This window comes from Lonchura striata, chromosome 20 (genome assembly GCF_050655825.1).
Source record: "Lonchura striata isolate lonStrDom1 chromosome 20, ASM5065582v1, whole genome shotgun sequence".
Classification (NCBI taxonomy): Eukaryota; Metazoa; Chordata; class Aves; order Passeriformes; family Estrildidae; genus Lonchura; species Lonchura striata.
Window position 1 is genome coordinate 1,694,447 of NC_140722.1, and position 15,061 is coordinate 1,709,507.

Here is a 15,061-nt window from a genome sequence, read left to right on the forward strand (position 1 = left end):
CACACAGCAAGCTCCCACACGCTCCCAAAGTCATGGACAACCACAGCTGGGGATGTAGGGACCCCAGCCCAGCGCCTCACATGCTTGACCACCCCCAGGCAGTGACAGCTGTGTCCCCTGTCCCCGCACGCTGCTGCACTCACTGCTGTTGGTGGGCAGGGTCCTGCTGCCGCTGAGGCTGCCCGTGGGCGGCGGGGAGATGGAGCGGACGGAGCCCATGTCGTCTTCCTGGGAGCAGCCCGCCTGGATGGCGCGGAGGTAGCTGTGGCTCCGGGATCGGAAGTAGCTGGGCAGAGGCAGGTCCAGCACCTCCGCAGCCGCCGACTCGGCCTCGCTGTAGGTGGAGTCGCAGACGGGCTCGTACTGCTCCCCCAGCTCCGGCTCGGGTGCCTGCACGGGGACAGGGCAGCCCCAGTCAGCCCCTGCCTGCGGCCACCCTTCCTTTCCCTTCCCTTCCCTTTCGTCCTGCTCCTCGCCCTCCGGCCACTCCTGGAGGTCCCGCTCACGGCAGGGTGAACGGGAGGTACAGTGGTCAGTGGTCAGCAGCCAGTGGTCAGTGGTCAGTGCTACTGGGCACAGGGTGCCCAGGGCTCTGTGCTGAGAGAGGGAAGAGGGACCCCTCCTTGGAGGCGAGTGTCCCAGCTTGTGGAGTAGTGGACACTTACCAGTGCAGTGCCTGTGAAACACCTCCAGTCCTGCTGCAGAGAGCATGTGTGGCCAAAATCCCAATGCAGCCTCTGCCAGGGCCCCTGCCCCAGCACAGCTGGGACACCCCAGCCTCAATGTGAGAGTGTACCAGGGCACGCCTGCTCCTCGGGGGCCAACATGGGGAGATGTCCTCACACATGCCTAGGGTGGGTCTTGGAATCCACCCCTGCCCCATCCCTGGTGAGTGCCAGGAGAAGGCTTGGCTGTGGCCAGGGGTGAGTAGGGCAGGGGCAGCTCTCCCATTGCCCCACCTTCCTCCTTCCTGCCTACAGCCCTGCCTTGCTCTGCTGTGGCAGCTGCTGGGCAAACTTGGTCTTGGGAGAGGCTCAGCCAGGTCAAACCAGACCCAGCCTAGAGCAGACTGTTCTGAAATATAGGTGAGAGATGCTGAGACTGGCCCTGTTGCTCACATCCATCTCTCCTAGCCCTTTCTTTCTCCTGGCACACAAGGACACTTTTCCTGACCAGCATTGGCATCTGAACTCCAGGAGGTTTGGCTCAAGAAGTTAATCTGCTTTCCTCCTAAAACTGACAGTCCCTAAGCCCCTGTGGGCCCAGGACTCAAGCTCTCCAGCTGCCTTGCAGTGCCTGGGTAAGGAGTGCTGTCTCCTTCTCTTCCTCTTTTCCTTCTCCTCCTGCCACTGGCCTGGTCACGGGCTGACCCCAGAGCCCGTGTCACACCCTGCCATGGGTGTCCAGGCTGGCCCCAGAAAGCTCTGTGAGGAAGGATGAGAGAAACGCCAGCGGGACAATACCTGCTCTCCATGGGTAAATATCTGAGGGATAAGTGAGGGGGGTCCAAAGATCTGGAAGAAAGAGTTGGAGAAGGTTAAAGGCCAAGAACAGGGAGCCCCTCACACAGACAGTTACTGCACAGGGACCGAGCACAAGGGGAGCAGGGGGCTGTCCCCTGGGGCCACTGCTGCTGACACTTCAGTACAAACTGCAGAGCTTGTAAGATGCCAAGCGAGGCCACAGCGGCCCCTCAGACAGTGGCACAGACACGGCAAAGCTCCACAGGACACCTCAACCATGGGAGAAGCTGCTGAGCATTCAGCCTCCTGTGTGCACCATATCCGCGTACACCCACAGGGGACACTGGGGACACCGTGCTGGGACACCTCTCTGCACACTGGGGCAGCTGCACAAGGTGGCTGTGGCTCCCACTGAGCACCTCTAGGTAGCCCCCAGCACTGGCCAGCACCTCACAGACCAAAGAGCCATGGGCAGCCCGAGTGCTCCGTGTTGGGGGAGCTGTCCTGCAGCCTGCAGGGCTGGCCTGGCCACCTCGCTGCTGTCTCCCCGTGCCAGAAGAAGCCACACAGAAGCTGTTCTGCTTCCCCAGCGGAGCAAAGCCACGGCACACACTCAGCATACTGACAGAGCCCCGACAGACACTGTGCTGCCTGGGAGCATGGCTGCCACCTCCTCCTCCTCGTCCTCCTCGTCTCCACCCCTGGGGCTCTGCCTGGCACCAGCTGCCCGGGATGACCCTCTGGGGAGAATCCAGGTTCAAAGTGTGCCTGAGAGAAGAGGCACGGCACTGGGAATGGGCCTGGCCCTCTTGCACAGTGTGCACATGGGTGCACGTGGTGGGGTGCGGCAGTGTTGGGGTCACCAGCTCTGTCCCCCTCGGTGTGACAGGGGGTGCTGACACATGCACCTGGTGATCCCTGGACTGCCAGAGGGCTGCAGGGTGGAGCTGGGTGGGGACAAAACCGAGTAGAGGGGACTTGTCCATCAGAGCTGGAAGTGTTTCCATGTGGGAAGACACTGTGCGTCTGGCTGGACACACAATGAAAGTGGTGGAGGTCACACTGAAGTGAGGGCAAGGCAGGAACTGCCTCCTGGGATGGATGAGACCAGCACGCACTGGTGGATGAACCAGCTCCATCCTGGATCACATACATGCAGTTTGTGGGAGGCCTCTCAATCCCAACCAGCTGCAGCTGAGCTCTCTGGTTTTGAGGGGACACTGGCAGAGTGCACGTGATGGCAGCAGCCCCTCTGTGTGAGTGGGTGCTGTGGCAGTCGCTGTGTCCCCAGTGCCACCAGCCTGGCTCTGGGCTGGTTGCCTGTGAAGCTCCTGGCAGATCATGGGCTGCTCAGACCCTACAGCTCCAAGACCCTCCTGATGTCTTTGTGGGGGTGCTGCACTCAGCTCCTGGAAGCAGCTCTCGACATGGATAGAGCACAGAGCCAGGGTCTCCTGCAGAGACTTCAGCACAGACTGACACATGAAGGACAAGGACATGGCGGTCCTGACCCTGCTGTGCACTGAGACACCCAGCACATTGCTGCTGCCACTGCTGCACAAGGGACAGGACTGGCCACAGGGAACAGGAATGCCCAGCAATGCCCCTGCTCCCCCCAGCTCCCCTGCAAGAGCTCCAACTGCTCTGGGACAGCAGGAGACCCCCCAGCCAAGGGGCTCAGAGCTCCCCACTCCTGGATGGAAACACAGGCAAGACATGCCCTTTCCCCCCCTCCCACAGGGCTTCTGGTGCCCACCCCACTGCTCTGGGCCCCCTGCACACACAGAGCAGCTGTGGGGGTGCTCCCCATGCAGACACACAGGATCAGATGGGACAGAGACCTGGGGTGACAGGGCTTGCTGAGCAAGGCTGTGGGGCCATTGCTGCCCTGCGGTGAAAGGGCTGAGATGAGCACATGGGACCCCTGCAAAGGCTTGTCCTGGCACCAGGTACCTCCCAGCCTGGGAGGCAGCTCCAGACCAATCCCAGCCCCAGGGAGCTCCAGAGCAATCCCACAACCATAGCGTGGGATGTTTGACCCATTTTGCATCAACTGCATCCCAAATGTTGCAGGTGGGGCATGAGCCCACCTTGTGGCAAGGGTTTTGCCAGCATCTCACAGGCATCCTTGGCTTTGCCATGGTGCCCAGGAATATCTAAAAAAGACACCACCAGCTGGCTGGCAGGACAGCCTCCCCAGCTATGGGCTCCTTGTTCCTGGGTCCAGCCTGCTACATGAGGGGTGAGGTCCTGAGCTGAGCAGGGTGACTGTCTCTGGTAGCCCTGCAGGGTCCAGGCTGGACACCAGCAGGAGAGGTTGGCCCTGGCTCTGGACCAGCGCAGTGGGCATGAGGGGCTTGCAGCAAGGTTGAACAGCCTTGCAGATGGTTCTGGGGGGTGGCACAGAGAGACCCTGCACACAGAGCAGCCCTGAGCTTCCCCCAGCACTGTGGGGCATCCTCAGGGTTGCCACACCTGTGGCAGAGGGATTTTGGCTGCACCAGCAGTGTGAGAGGAGGTAAAACTGCAGGAAGGACGTCTAATATGAATCCTGATTAAAGAGCTGGTTATGACACTGGTAAAGCTGCCAGGGAACAGCCTGTGCAGTTCCTGGAGCACAGCCAGTGCCTTGCTTTGAAGAGGGAAGAAGATGCTCCTTCCCCCCTGAGCTGGCCTCCTCCCTTGCTGCCTGTGCCAGCACAGTAGGTCAGCATTTCAGCACCTCACCTGGTTGATGCAGCTGGACTCGTTGGCACTGTCAGAGATCTGGTTGTATTCTTCCTCCCAGGTGGGAAACTTCGGAGGTAGGAGGATCTCGACAGAGTCCAGGCGGTCCAGGCTCCTGCCAGCAGAGAGAGGATGTGAGGGTGTCCCCATGGCAGGGGCAGCTCTGGGGCAGTGCTGGAGCAGAGCCAGAACCCCCTGCCTATGGCCAGACCCCCCTGCCCACGGCCCCTCTGCCAGGTACAGGCACAGGCACACGCGTGGCAGCACTGAGGTGATGCTGGGCACGGTGCCCACTGCTCGGCTCCTGGAGAAGGCAGCTCTTCCTCACCCTGCCAGCCCCTGGCTGGGCATGGCACATAAGGGAAAGTGTTGTGGAGTGCAGTGGAAGGAGTGCAAGATTTCGGGTCCTGCTGGCCCCAGGAATATACTGCAGATGCCAAGTTAGTCCAGCAGAGCCCCAGGGAGCATGTGGGATCTGTGCCAGCCTCCAGTCACAGCACTGCCTGGATTGCTGGAAAAGGGGGGAGAGGCAAGGTGTGGGCTTTGCAATTGGAAAGAACTGCAAGATATGTATATTTATACTTGGACAGAAGAACCCACGTCTACCAGGGCTGTGGGTACGGAGTTCTGAATGCCACCTGCCTGGACACAGCAGAGCTGAGGGCACGGCAGGCCCTGTGCAGCATGTGAGCATCCCACAGGGACTCTGAAGTGTCCATCCCGGGCTGGGATGGGAGCTGGGAATTGTCCCTCCTGCCAGGGGAGATGGAGGAGACACCCCCTGGTCTTGGGGAGCAAGGGCCATGTCACACCCCTAGCCCTGGGCTCTCTGCTCTCTGCCGGATTTCCCTCATGCTGAGGGCTCTGCCCGTGAGCTCACACCCCGAGCCAGCCGCGTCCTGAGGTGGGCAGCGCCCCTGTGCCACCCCACCGGCCTTCACCCCGCCTGCCCGCGGGGAAACCGAGTCACGGAGCGGCCGGCAGCCCTTGTGGGGCAGGGACCCTCGCGGAGGGACGGCCCTGCGCCTTGCCCTGGCTCCAGCCGGCCCTGCAGCCCCGGTGCCGGCCCCAGCCCGGGGTCCCTCGGCTGCTGCGGCTCGGGGCTGGCCGGGCGGCGAGGGCCGGGCAGCAGGGGGCGGCCGCGCTCCGCTCCCGGCTGCGGCCGCGCTCCGGCCGCCTCCCGGCGTGTCACCGGTCCCGGTGAGTGCCACCGGTCCCGGCCTCCTCCCGGTGTGTGCCACCGGTCCCGGTGTGTGCCACCGGTCCCGGCCTCCTCCCGGCGTGTCACCGGTCCCGGTGAGTGCCACCGGTCCCGGCCTCATCCCGGCGTGCCACCGGTCCCGGTGAGTGCCACCGGTCCCGGTGTGTGCCACCGGTCCCGGCCTCCTCCCGGCGTGTCACCGGTCCCGGTGAGTGCCACCGGTCCCGGCCTCATCCCGGCGTGTCACCGGTCCCGGTGAGTGCCACCGGTCCCGGTGTGTGCCACCGGTCCCGGCCTCATCCCGGCGTGTCACCGGTCCCGGTGAGTGCCACCGGTCCCGGTGTGTGCCACCCGGGCCCCGGCCTCCTCCCGGTGTGTCACCGGTCCCGGTGTGTGCCACCCGGGCCCCGGCCGCCTCCCGGTGTGTCACCGGTCCCGGTGAGTGCCACCGGTCCCGGCCTCCTCCCGGTGTGTGCCACCGGTCCCGGTGTGTGCCACCCGGGCCCCGGCCTCCTCCCGGTGTGTATCACCCCGGCCCCGGCCTCATCCCGGTGTGTGTCACCGGTCCCGGCCTCATCCCGGTGTGTCACCTCATCCCGGTGTGTGTCACCCCGGCCCCGGCCTCATCCCGGTGTGTATCACCCCGGCTCCGGCCTCATCCCGGTGTGTGTCACCCCCGGCTCTGGCCTCCTCCCGGTTTGTCACCTCATCCCCGGTGTGTGTCACCCCGGCTCTGGCCTCCTCCCGGTGTGTCACCGGTCCCAGCCTCATCCCCGGTGTGTCACCCCGGCTCCGGCCTCATCCCCGCTATTTGTTATTCCCGGCTCCGGCCAGGCTTCCGCTTCATCCCCGGTTTTATTCCCTGCTCCCTGGGCTCCACCGCCGGCTCCAGCCGCAATCCCGGCTACATTCCCGGCTCTATGCACGGTTCCGGCTCCATGCCCGGCTCCGGGGTCCCGCAGAGCTCCGGCAGGGCCGAGCCCCGCCTGGAGCGCTCACAGCCCCGTCCCTGCTGTCCTGACCCGCCACGCTCCCCAGTCTTCCTCAGCACTGGGGCTCTGGCTGAGCCCAGCGCTCCGGGCAGGACACATCCCCACGGACATGCTGGACGGGCAGAAAGAGCCCCAGCCTCTCTATATAGGTATTTTTCACCAGAGACTCCAGGACCCCACCCTGCTCCCCTGAGGTGAAAGTGAAGGCTCGGAACAGGGATAGATCCAGAGCAGGCATTTCCAGGGCTCCCCACAGGTGATTTTGTCACCATCTCCCAGCAGAATGCAGCACCTGGTCTCAGTGGAAAGGCTCTGTGAGGTATCCCCACAATGCCGGCACCCCGCTTCCCTCTGCCTGCTGAGCCTCAGCAATTCACCCCCAGCGGCTCCTTCTTCTCCTTGCCCCTCTGTACTACCTACAACTGCCCAGGCTGTGCCCAGAGCACTGACAGCCCCCAGGTGCCTTGTCCCTGGATGCTGAGCAGGTGCTGAGGACACTGCACAGCATCAGTGCCTGGGTCATGCAGAGCCCCTCCTTCAAGACCAGCCTCTGGCCCAGCAAAGCTCCTGCTCTGCTCCCCTGGCTTTGTCTGTCTGGCTCAAACCACTGTGGGTCTTCCTCCCTCAATACCTGGTGCCAGACCTCTCAACTCTTCAGGATATCTGCCAGCCCAGTGTGCCACCTTTCTGTTCCAGAGGGGGAACACCTGGATACCTCTGGAGCAGAGCAGCTCCAGGCACAGCCCCAGCAGGCAGAGTGTCCTCAGCCATGCTGCATGAGCAGCTTCCATGGCCAAGGGGCCTTTTGGGGTTGTGATCTCTCAATCCCCCAGAGCAGAAGATGCACAGCTCCATCAGAGGAGTGCTCTCCCCATGGCTGAGGGGACAGGGACCTGAAGCAGCTCCTAACACTAGGGCTACTGGGAATCACCAGGATGGGGTACCACATCTTCTGTTCTGCTTGTCTCCTCATCTCTCTGTTAGATCTGGGGTGTAGGAACCCTGCTGAGCTCTTATGCCACACTCTGTGGGCTGCTGCAACCCAAGGACTGCTCCAGCAGTGGCCCTGAGGACCTGTGCAGAGCTCCCAGAGGAGCTCCAGCGTTACCTTTGTGTGGTGCTCTGCTCACTCAGGGACTGTTGGGTGGCCTTGAGGTAACTCTGCCTCCGAGCTGCAGTTTTCGGGGATGGTTTGGGGCTGGTTTCTGAGTCCTCGCTATCATCATCCCCCATGGCTTTGATGTAACTCCCGCTCCGCATGCGCCGGCACGGGATCTCGCTGTCCTTGTCCCGGGACAGCGTGTTGTTCCACTCCCCGTGAGGCACCTGCAGGAGGAACGGGAGCATGAGCAGATGTGAGGGAGAGCACATGCCCACGATCCTGGGACCAGCAGGATCATGGGGAACTGTGGAGATTGTTGTACTTCTGCTGTAGTGTAGTGGGAATAAGCAACACAATTCTTTCACCACCCTCCCTTACCATTTCATGCCAGGCAGCCCTTGCTTTGGTGGCTTCTGTTTTAGCACATCACAGCCATTTCCCTGTCGCTGGACACCTCCATCCCACACATGCTCACACAGCCAGGACAAACTGCATGATGCCAGGCGCAACGGCAGGAGGAGGGGACGGTGTCACTGGGCCTGTGTGGGGCACTGGGGCAGGGCTGGACCTGGGTGTTCACCACACTGACCACATCACTGAACATAAAAGAGCTGCTGTGGAGCAGGGCTTGGGGCTCAGAGCCCGGACCTTCATGGGCTCTTCAAGGTTTTGAGTTGAATGTGACTCTGAGTGCCTGAAATTACTTTCTGAAACCAAGTCAGGCTCTCACCAATCCCTCTAGAGCAGCTTGGACACACAGACCTTGTGCTTGCCCCTCTGCAGAGAGATGAGCAGCACCTTGGGTATGGAAAGCAGTTCTAACCCCACCAAGATGACAACTCCACAATTAATTTAAGGCAGACACAGTCTTTTGTTCCCTCACTAGACAGGCGTGAACTGATGGTCCCACAGGAGGCCTGAAGCACTGAGCAGCCACAGTAAGCCACCACCCTGCCTGCCCATCCTGTGAAGGGTTTGTGGGGGGGACCAGAGGCAGAACCAAAGTGCCCAGGACTGACCAGAATGAGCTGCATGGGGTGTGGGGCAAGTCAGGAGAAAGATAGGGAAGTCCAGGTTGGCTGAGGAGGGCAGGGCCAGTCAGCAGCCAAATGTGCTATGCAGGACAGGGGCTGCAGGACAGGGAATGCTTGGCTGTCCCTGTGCAGGGCCAGTGCTGTATGGTGTGAGGCAGTGAGGGGTGCTGAGCCCAGCCCAGGACAGTGGGGGCTTTCAGACCTCAGGATCCTGCAGCTGCTCTGCTGCCACTGCTCGAGGGCATGGGCTGGGGGCTGCTTAGTTCTTCCATGGCTGCTGCATTTGCCCCCTGGCCTCGGGCTCACTGGGCACAGAAGCACAAAGAGAATTCCAGGGCGTGTCTCTCTGCTGGTGCAGCCCTAGCACTGCCTTCTGCTCTGGGACCTGTCCCTCTCCCAGGAACAGCGTCTCTGGGGCATCACAACAGCATCTGGCTCTCACCAAGCTGCCTTAATCCTGCTTTCCCTGCCTCTCCTCTGCTTTGTGCCTTGGCAAGGCAGCAGGACACAAAGCTGCTCTCAAGGTGCTCTCCATTCCAGCTCAGCAGGCAAGGGAAAGAAGGTGCTTGGGAGGAGACCCCTGAATCCACTGCCCCACTTCAGAGCATGTCCCACCTCTGCCTGCACAGGGTCCACTGGGATTGCCACAGCTCTCACTCCCGTGGGACAGAGAGCAGGAGAAGTGTTTCCTACATGTCACATATGCAAAGACAAGCAGGGGCCCCCAGGGCCCTGTAAAAGCAGTGCAGGTCCTTTGGGTGCTGTTTGGGGTCCTCTGGGATGCTTCTCTGCAGGAGGGTGTGAAGAGCCTGTCCCACAGTCCGCAGGTCTGCGATAGGGGTGACAAGCCCAGAGCAGCTTCTGCGATCAAGGACAGACCTGACAGTGACCAGGGCAGCCCCTCCTGGGCAGCAGAGCTCCTGGCAGGTGACACCTGGGGCTCTGAGCACAGACTGTGTGTCATGCCCAAGTGGACATGAAGGCACCCAGGCCAGGCACAGAGCAGCTCCTCACAGGTGGTGGGGCTCTGCTGGCCTTCCTCCTGCTCCCCCAGGTGCGGCCTTGGCTCTGCCCGTCATGCTTTGGGTGCCATGGAGGGAGGGGGAGTAAGAGAATGCCCAGGTCTGGAGACTTTATGGGGACTTGAGGGCTGCAGAATGTGGGTCCTTCCTTGTGCCCAGTCAAGGTCCATGTGGTGCCATGTACTGCAGGGATGTGGGATCCAGGCGTGTGTCCACCCCTGGAGTTGGGCTCCACTGCTGCCACCACACTGCACTGTCACCAGGTGCTGCACAGTCACCAACCAGCAGCACAGTCTGGCTCTGCTGCTCTCCTGCCCTGAGCTGAGCGTGGAGGGAAAAAGGAAGGGGCCACAGGGGAGGTTTCCCTGGGGGCATCCCCCAGTCCCTGGAGCCCTAGCAGAGTGGGGAGTAGGAAGAAGGGGAAAGTTCCACTGCTGGGCTCTGGCAGGAGCTGTAGCGCTCCCTCCACTCGGGACAGGTCGGGGAAGAGACTCGAGGAGCAAACAGGGTTTCCATCACACAAGTGCCAGCTCTGCCATGCAGCCCAGCCCCACACACACAGACATGCAGCACAGGAACACCCGCCCTGCTGAGCCCTGCAGGGCTGCACGGGCCATGCACAGGCTGCACTGCTGCGGGCACAGCGCTGCTCCCTCGGCGGCTGTATCCCTTGTGCTGTCCCACGGGCTCAGCCACGGGCTCAGCCATGTCCTCGAGAAAGCAAGCTGGAGCTGGGCTGTCCCTCTGGCAGGGCACCCTCTGGGAAGGACCTGGTCTGTGTTCCTGCTCCATGGCAGCTCGGTGGCTGGTGTGAGGCACTCGGCGTTGTGGAGTGGCTGGCACTGAACAGGCCACCCACTCTGTAAGATGAATTCAGGAAGCTCTGGGGTGGTCTGACTGTAGGTGGGCTTGGGGAGGCTGGTCTGGATGATGCATCAGGTTCATTGTGACTGTCCCCTCTGAGCCACCACACTGCCCATCCCTTCAGTGCTGTCTGCAGATCCACAGCTCCTGCTCTTTCCTGCCTGGGGCATCTCCCACTCCAAGGAGCTTCTCAGTCTCTTTCCTTGTGCTCTCAGCTGCATATGGGGCCCATGGGGACAGGGATGGGGAGCACAGCCTCCCTCCTTGGAGACTGTGCTCTAAGGATGGACCTTTGTCATCCTAGGGACTGATCCAAGAGACCCCTACCCTGACGGCACAGGGCTGGACCTGGAGCTAGGCGATCACCAGCTACAACATCTGGGTATGGATGCTTCCAGGGTCTGGAAACATCACATGGGCCTCCAGTAGTTGCTGATGAATCCCCATAATACCCAGACCTTTCAAATGGGGCAGGAGAGGTGAATAGCCTTGGAGGCTGGGGTGTCCTGTTTGTCCCCATCCCACTCCCTCATGTCCCTGCACCTCTGGCACCCACTGGGCATTTCTGCCTGGCAGCAGCCCCCTCTGCAGCAGGGCAGGGCTCCCGTGTCCCCCAGGCACTGGCAAAGCAGATCCTTGCTGTTCCTCACCCTGGCACACAGAGGGAGTGGGCTCTCTCTGTCCCCAGGTGTGACAAGGGGACATGTGGCCTTGGAAAAGGACATTCCCCACACACAGGCTCCAGAGGTGACATCTCCATCGCCTCTCCTGTGCTAAGGAAGGAGTGGGATACAATGACCCCATCCTCCCGTGAGGTGCCTGAGCCCCGTGTCCTGATCTTTGGGGCTGACATTGGACACCTGGGCACAGGGTGAGCCCAAGCATCTGTGACCTGTCGGCTTGTGGGGGCACCAGGCATCATGTTTTTGGGACCGGGTGCCCGGGGTCTTGGTTCCAGTGGTAAACTGCTGGTGAACTGAGCACAAGGCCTGCCCCAGGCACTGGGGATGTTGGTCACATCCCGGTGTCCCCCTGTGCCCCTTCTGCCATGCCAGTTGTTGCTGTTGGCTGCTCCTTGCCCACTCCACGTCTGGTGGTGCAGGCCGAGCCCCTGGCCAGTGGTCCCAGGAGGATCAGAGCAGGAGGGACTGGGCAAAAGCCCCTCCTCAAAACAAGATCCCTACCTGGGCACTGCCTGCGTCGGTCGGCCCGGGGCTGAGGGGCTGGTCCCAGCTCCGCAGGGCAGCCGTGTCCTCCTCCCACCGAGTGATGGGGCTGCCCAGCTGCTGGCCAGGCCCATGCCACCCAGCTGTGCCCACAGCCCTGCGTCAGGCTGTCGAGAAATGGAGCCTCATTACATGGGGGGAAGGAGCAGGGCAGCTTTGCACCCCAGAGCCTGACAGGGGCTGTTGGGGCTGCCTGCTGGGCTTGGTGCTGCAATCTGAGGGAACAGGACCCTTGGAGAGCTTGGCTGCAGATCTTGAACTTCAAATGCTTTACGGGAAGGAGCAGGGGTAAAGAAAAAGAAACCAGGCCAAGATCATTTTCCGTGCTGGTGTTCGTGATGCAGTCAGTTTGGTCCCTTGGAAATTTGATTTGCAGCCATGGCCAGCAAGGTATTGGAAGTTGACTATGCTTCAATAATTCATCAGGTTTTAAAGCCTCTAACTCCGCTGGGCACAGCCAAGGAAGCCCCTGGCACCTCTGCATTAAAAGGATGCTAGAGATTTACATGCACAGACTGGTCCCCTCCTCCCCTCCATCCAGGCCTGGCTTATTTGTCTTCATTCCTCTCTCTAGGGCACAGTCAGGTTCATGCCACTCCAGCGCCGTTTTGGAGCCTGCTGCAGACCTGGAGCTGTGGGTGCCAGGGTTCCAAACCAGCATCAGCCATGCAGGCCATGCAAGTGAGGCTGGCACTGCCTTGCTGCCCCAGCCCTGCCCCACAGGCGAGCAGCAAGGTGGCTGCAGGTCCTACCAGTGCTCCGGGGAAGCTGGGCAGAGCGGGGCTGACCGGGCACGCTGGCACATCCTTGCGATGCGTGGAGATAAGGGGGAAGCGTTAGTTAGTGCTGCTGACCTTCAGCCCATGGCACAGGGGTCTCCATGGGGGCCTGGGAAGCTGTGTCCAGTGAGACATGGACAGCATTCACAGCCCCTCAGCATTCCCGGCTGTGTAGTCACTCAGGGGAAGCATCCACATGGGGCAGCTACATCTCCACCTGTCCAGGAGTGCCCCGCAGCATCTGCAGGGCCTGGGCAGGCAATGGGGACATGTGGGATGCCTGCAGGAAATGGGGTCACACCCAGCAGAGGAGGTGGGGTGGCATGTCCCCTCCACAGGGACTGGGGGTGCTGGGACTGTTGCGCTGCAGCTGTGGGAGATGGATCCCATCAGCACCCGTGTCCCCACAGAAGGAGTAGGGGCCTGTTCCCAGGACCCTCCCCAGCCCTATCCTAGCAGTGTGACCTGAGGTGACAGCTGAACCATCAGGACATATTTGATAAGGTCACACAGGTGCCCACCAAGAGGATGTCCCTGAACTCCTGTGCTCTCCCTGCACAGAGCACCCCGTATTCCCCTGTGCCACCCACCTGCAGGTAGTGGTAGGCCAGGTCCTGGTGGCAGGACTTGGATTTGAGCAAGGCTTTGTCGATGGTGGCGGAGGCCTTCTGGCACACCTCCCGGGCATGGCTGAGCGTCAGCGTGGACCAGGAGCCCCGCTTGATGTAGTTGGAGTCGTTGTTGATGGGGATATTGGTGCAAGGGGTGACCTTGAGGTCATTATTGCTCTTGGAGGATTTCAGCATGTGCTCGCTGATGGTGTTGTAGGCGTGCATGAAGTACTTTGGCTGGCTGTGGTCGGGCTGCCGGCCCAGCGTCATCAGCCCCATGGGGTTGCGGTAGCTGCAGGTGTCGCTGTCCAGGTTGTCATCGGAGCTCCACCAGCCGGAGATGTTGGACCTGGTCCTGCGCTTGGGCTCGGAGGTCTTCGCCCGGTCCTTGCTCTTGCTCCTCCGGTTTTGCTTGGCGTCATCTGCCCCCTTCTTCCCATTGACGTTGCCCTTGGTGGGGCCCTCCAGAGACTGGGACTTAGCAAAGAGCTTCTGCACGGAGTGCACCAGGTGCCGGATGCGCCCTGGGCTCTCGCTCCGGTGCTTCGCGTCACTGCGCTGGAACTGCAGGGTGCTGAAGCCGTCCCTGTGGATGGGCAGCTGCTTCTCAAACTGGTCGAGGAGGTTGGCAGGCAGGCGGTTGATCTTAGTGGCTTGGGCATGGCTCGGAAAGGGGTTGTCATCCGGGACCTCGAAGTGGGAGTTGTAATGGATGCGCGGGAAAGTACTGCTGTTGGAGATCTGGTTATTGAGCGGAAGGAGACAGTCGCCGTGGACGGTGTTCTGGGCTGGGAATCGGGGATCCATGGTGAAGGAGTCGGTGGGGCTGAGGAGATAAGGGTTCCTGTCCTGGGGGGCATAAAGAGAGTCTTGAGGGGAGTCCAGGTTTTCTGAGAGATGGCGGCTTCTGTTGTCTCCTAAGCCCTTCATGGTCCCAGTGCTTCCTAGACCATGGCTCAGGGACAGTGTAGCAGAGCCCTCACAGACCTCCCTGCAGCAGGAGGAAGAGACAGAATGCTGAGAGTCCACTGGGAGCCCCTCTGGCAGCCCACTCTTCCCTTGGGGCACATCCCTGCTCCCCTCTGAAAGCAAATACCACCATGGCTAAGGGACAAAGGAGAGAAGCAGGATGGAAGAGGCAGGAGGGGGGGAGAAGGAGTGTGAGACCAGGGGCTGGAGAGAGCAGGGACCAGCAGAGGAGGGGCAGGATTCACATTCCCACTGCAGGTGCAGTGTTCATGTGCCTCAGTGCCCAGCCACAGGCTGCTCAACAACACTGCTGCTGCTGTTCTGGTGCTGTACGTGGTATTGGACAGCGTGACAGAGGCACTGCCAGCAGGTCCCTGCTCTGTCCCATCTGCTCAGGGAGCTGGAGGTAAGCCTGCTGAGCCCAGGCAGTCTGGAGCTGAGCACCCCAGCTTTTCTGAGATGATGGATCCCGGGGCTGGCACAGCTCCCACAGCTGTGCTAATGTGACATGATGGCAAACAGCTCCTCTCCAGCCAGGGCTGCCTTCCTGGCAGGTTCTGCCCTGAAGCACAGTGTGTCAGTAGCTCTGTAAGAGCTGAGGTGTTTCTGAGCACTCAGAGTCTGACCAGAGAAGCTGTTGACTGCTCAGATGATGATTCCTGCTGGGCTGCACCACTCCTAGGGAGCTGTGTCACCAGTGCCACCCTCCCAGCCAGCCCTCTGTGCCCTCTGCCACAGTGAGGGGCTGGGCTTGGTCCCTTCCTTTCAGCAGGTGTGGGATCCCTGTGTGTGGTGGAAAGGCAGCTGGGACAGAGGGATCCCCTGAGGGATCCTCATTGAACATCTCCCCAGTGGTCTTGCCCCATCCTGCTTGGTTCAGAGGGATCCTCATCTTTACTGTGTTATACAGGGAAAAAGGACAAACATTTTGGATTTGCTTAAAAGAAAAATCAATCAATATTTATATGAGTTGAGCTGTCAATCAATAAGTTGATTTTCCATACTCCAAACCTACTTAAAATCACAGAATATATAGATGAACTCTTATTTCCTGTTACCTTTTAGTTTAGT

The 15,061-nt window shown here is 60.9% G+C and overlaps 1 protein-coding gene across 6 annotated transcripts in view; it reads right to left on the reverse strand.

Annotated features, from left to right (window-relative positions):
• DLGAP4 (DLG associated protein 4) overlaps nucleotides 1–15,061 on the reverse strand; it is a 116,993-nt gene that overhangs the window by 45,852 nt on the left and 56,080 nt on the right. For 2 of the 6 annotated variants that reach the window (XM_077787048.2, XM_021536607.3), the window contains exons 2-7: nucleotides 13,001–14,012; nucleotides 12,384–12,437; nucleotides 7,492–7,709; nucleotides 4,191–4,305; nucleotides 1,464–1,514; nucleotides 144–390 (exon numbers count right to left, since the gene is read on the reverse strand). In XM_077787048.2, coding sequence (XP_077643174.1) covers nucleotides 144–390; nucleotides 1,464–1,514; nucleotides 4,191–4,305; nucleotides 7,492–7,709; nucleotides 12,384–12,437; nucleotides 13,001–13,951 — 1,636 coding nt within the window. In that variant the 5' untranslated portion in view covers nucleotides 13,952–14,012. The remainder of the gene's footprint in view (nucleotides 1–143; nucleotides 391–1,463; nucleotides 1,515–4,190; nucleotides 4,306–7,491; nucleotides 7,710–12,383; nucleotides 12,438–13,000; nucleotides 14,013–15,061) is intronic. The other 4 variants (XM_021536614.3, XM_021536612.3, XM_021536610.3 and 1 more) reach the window with 4 other exon arrangements.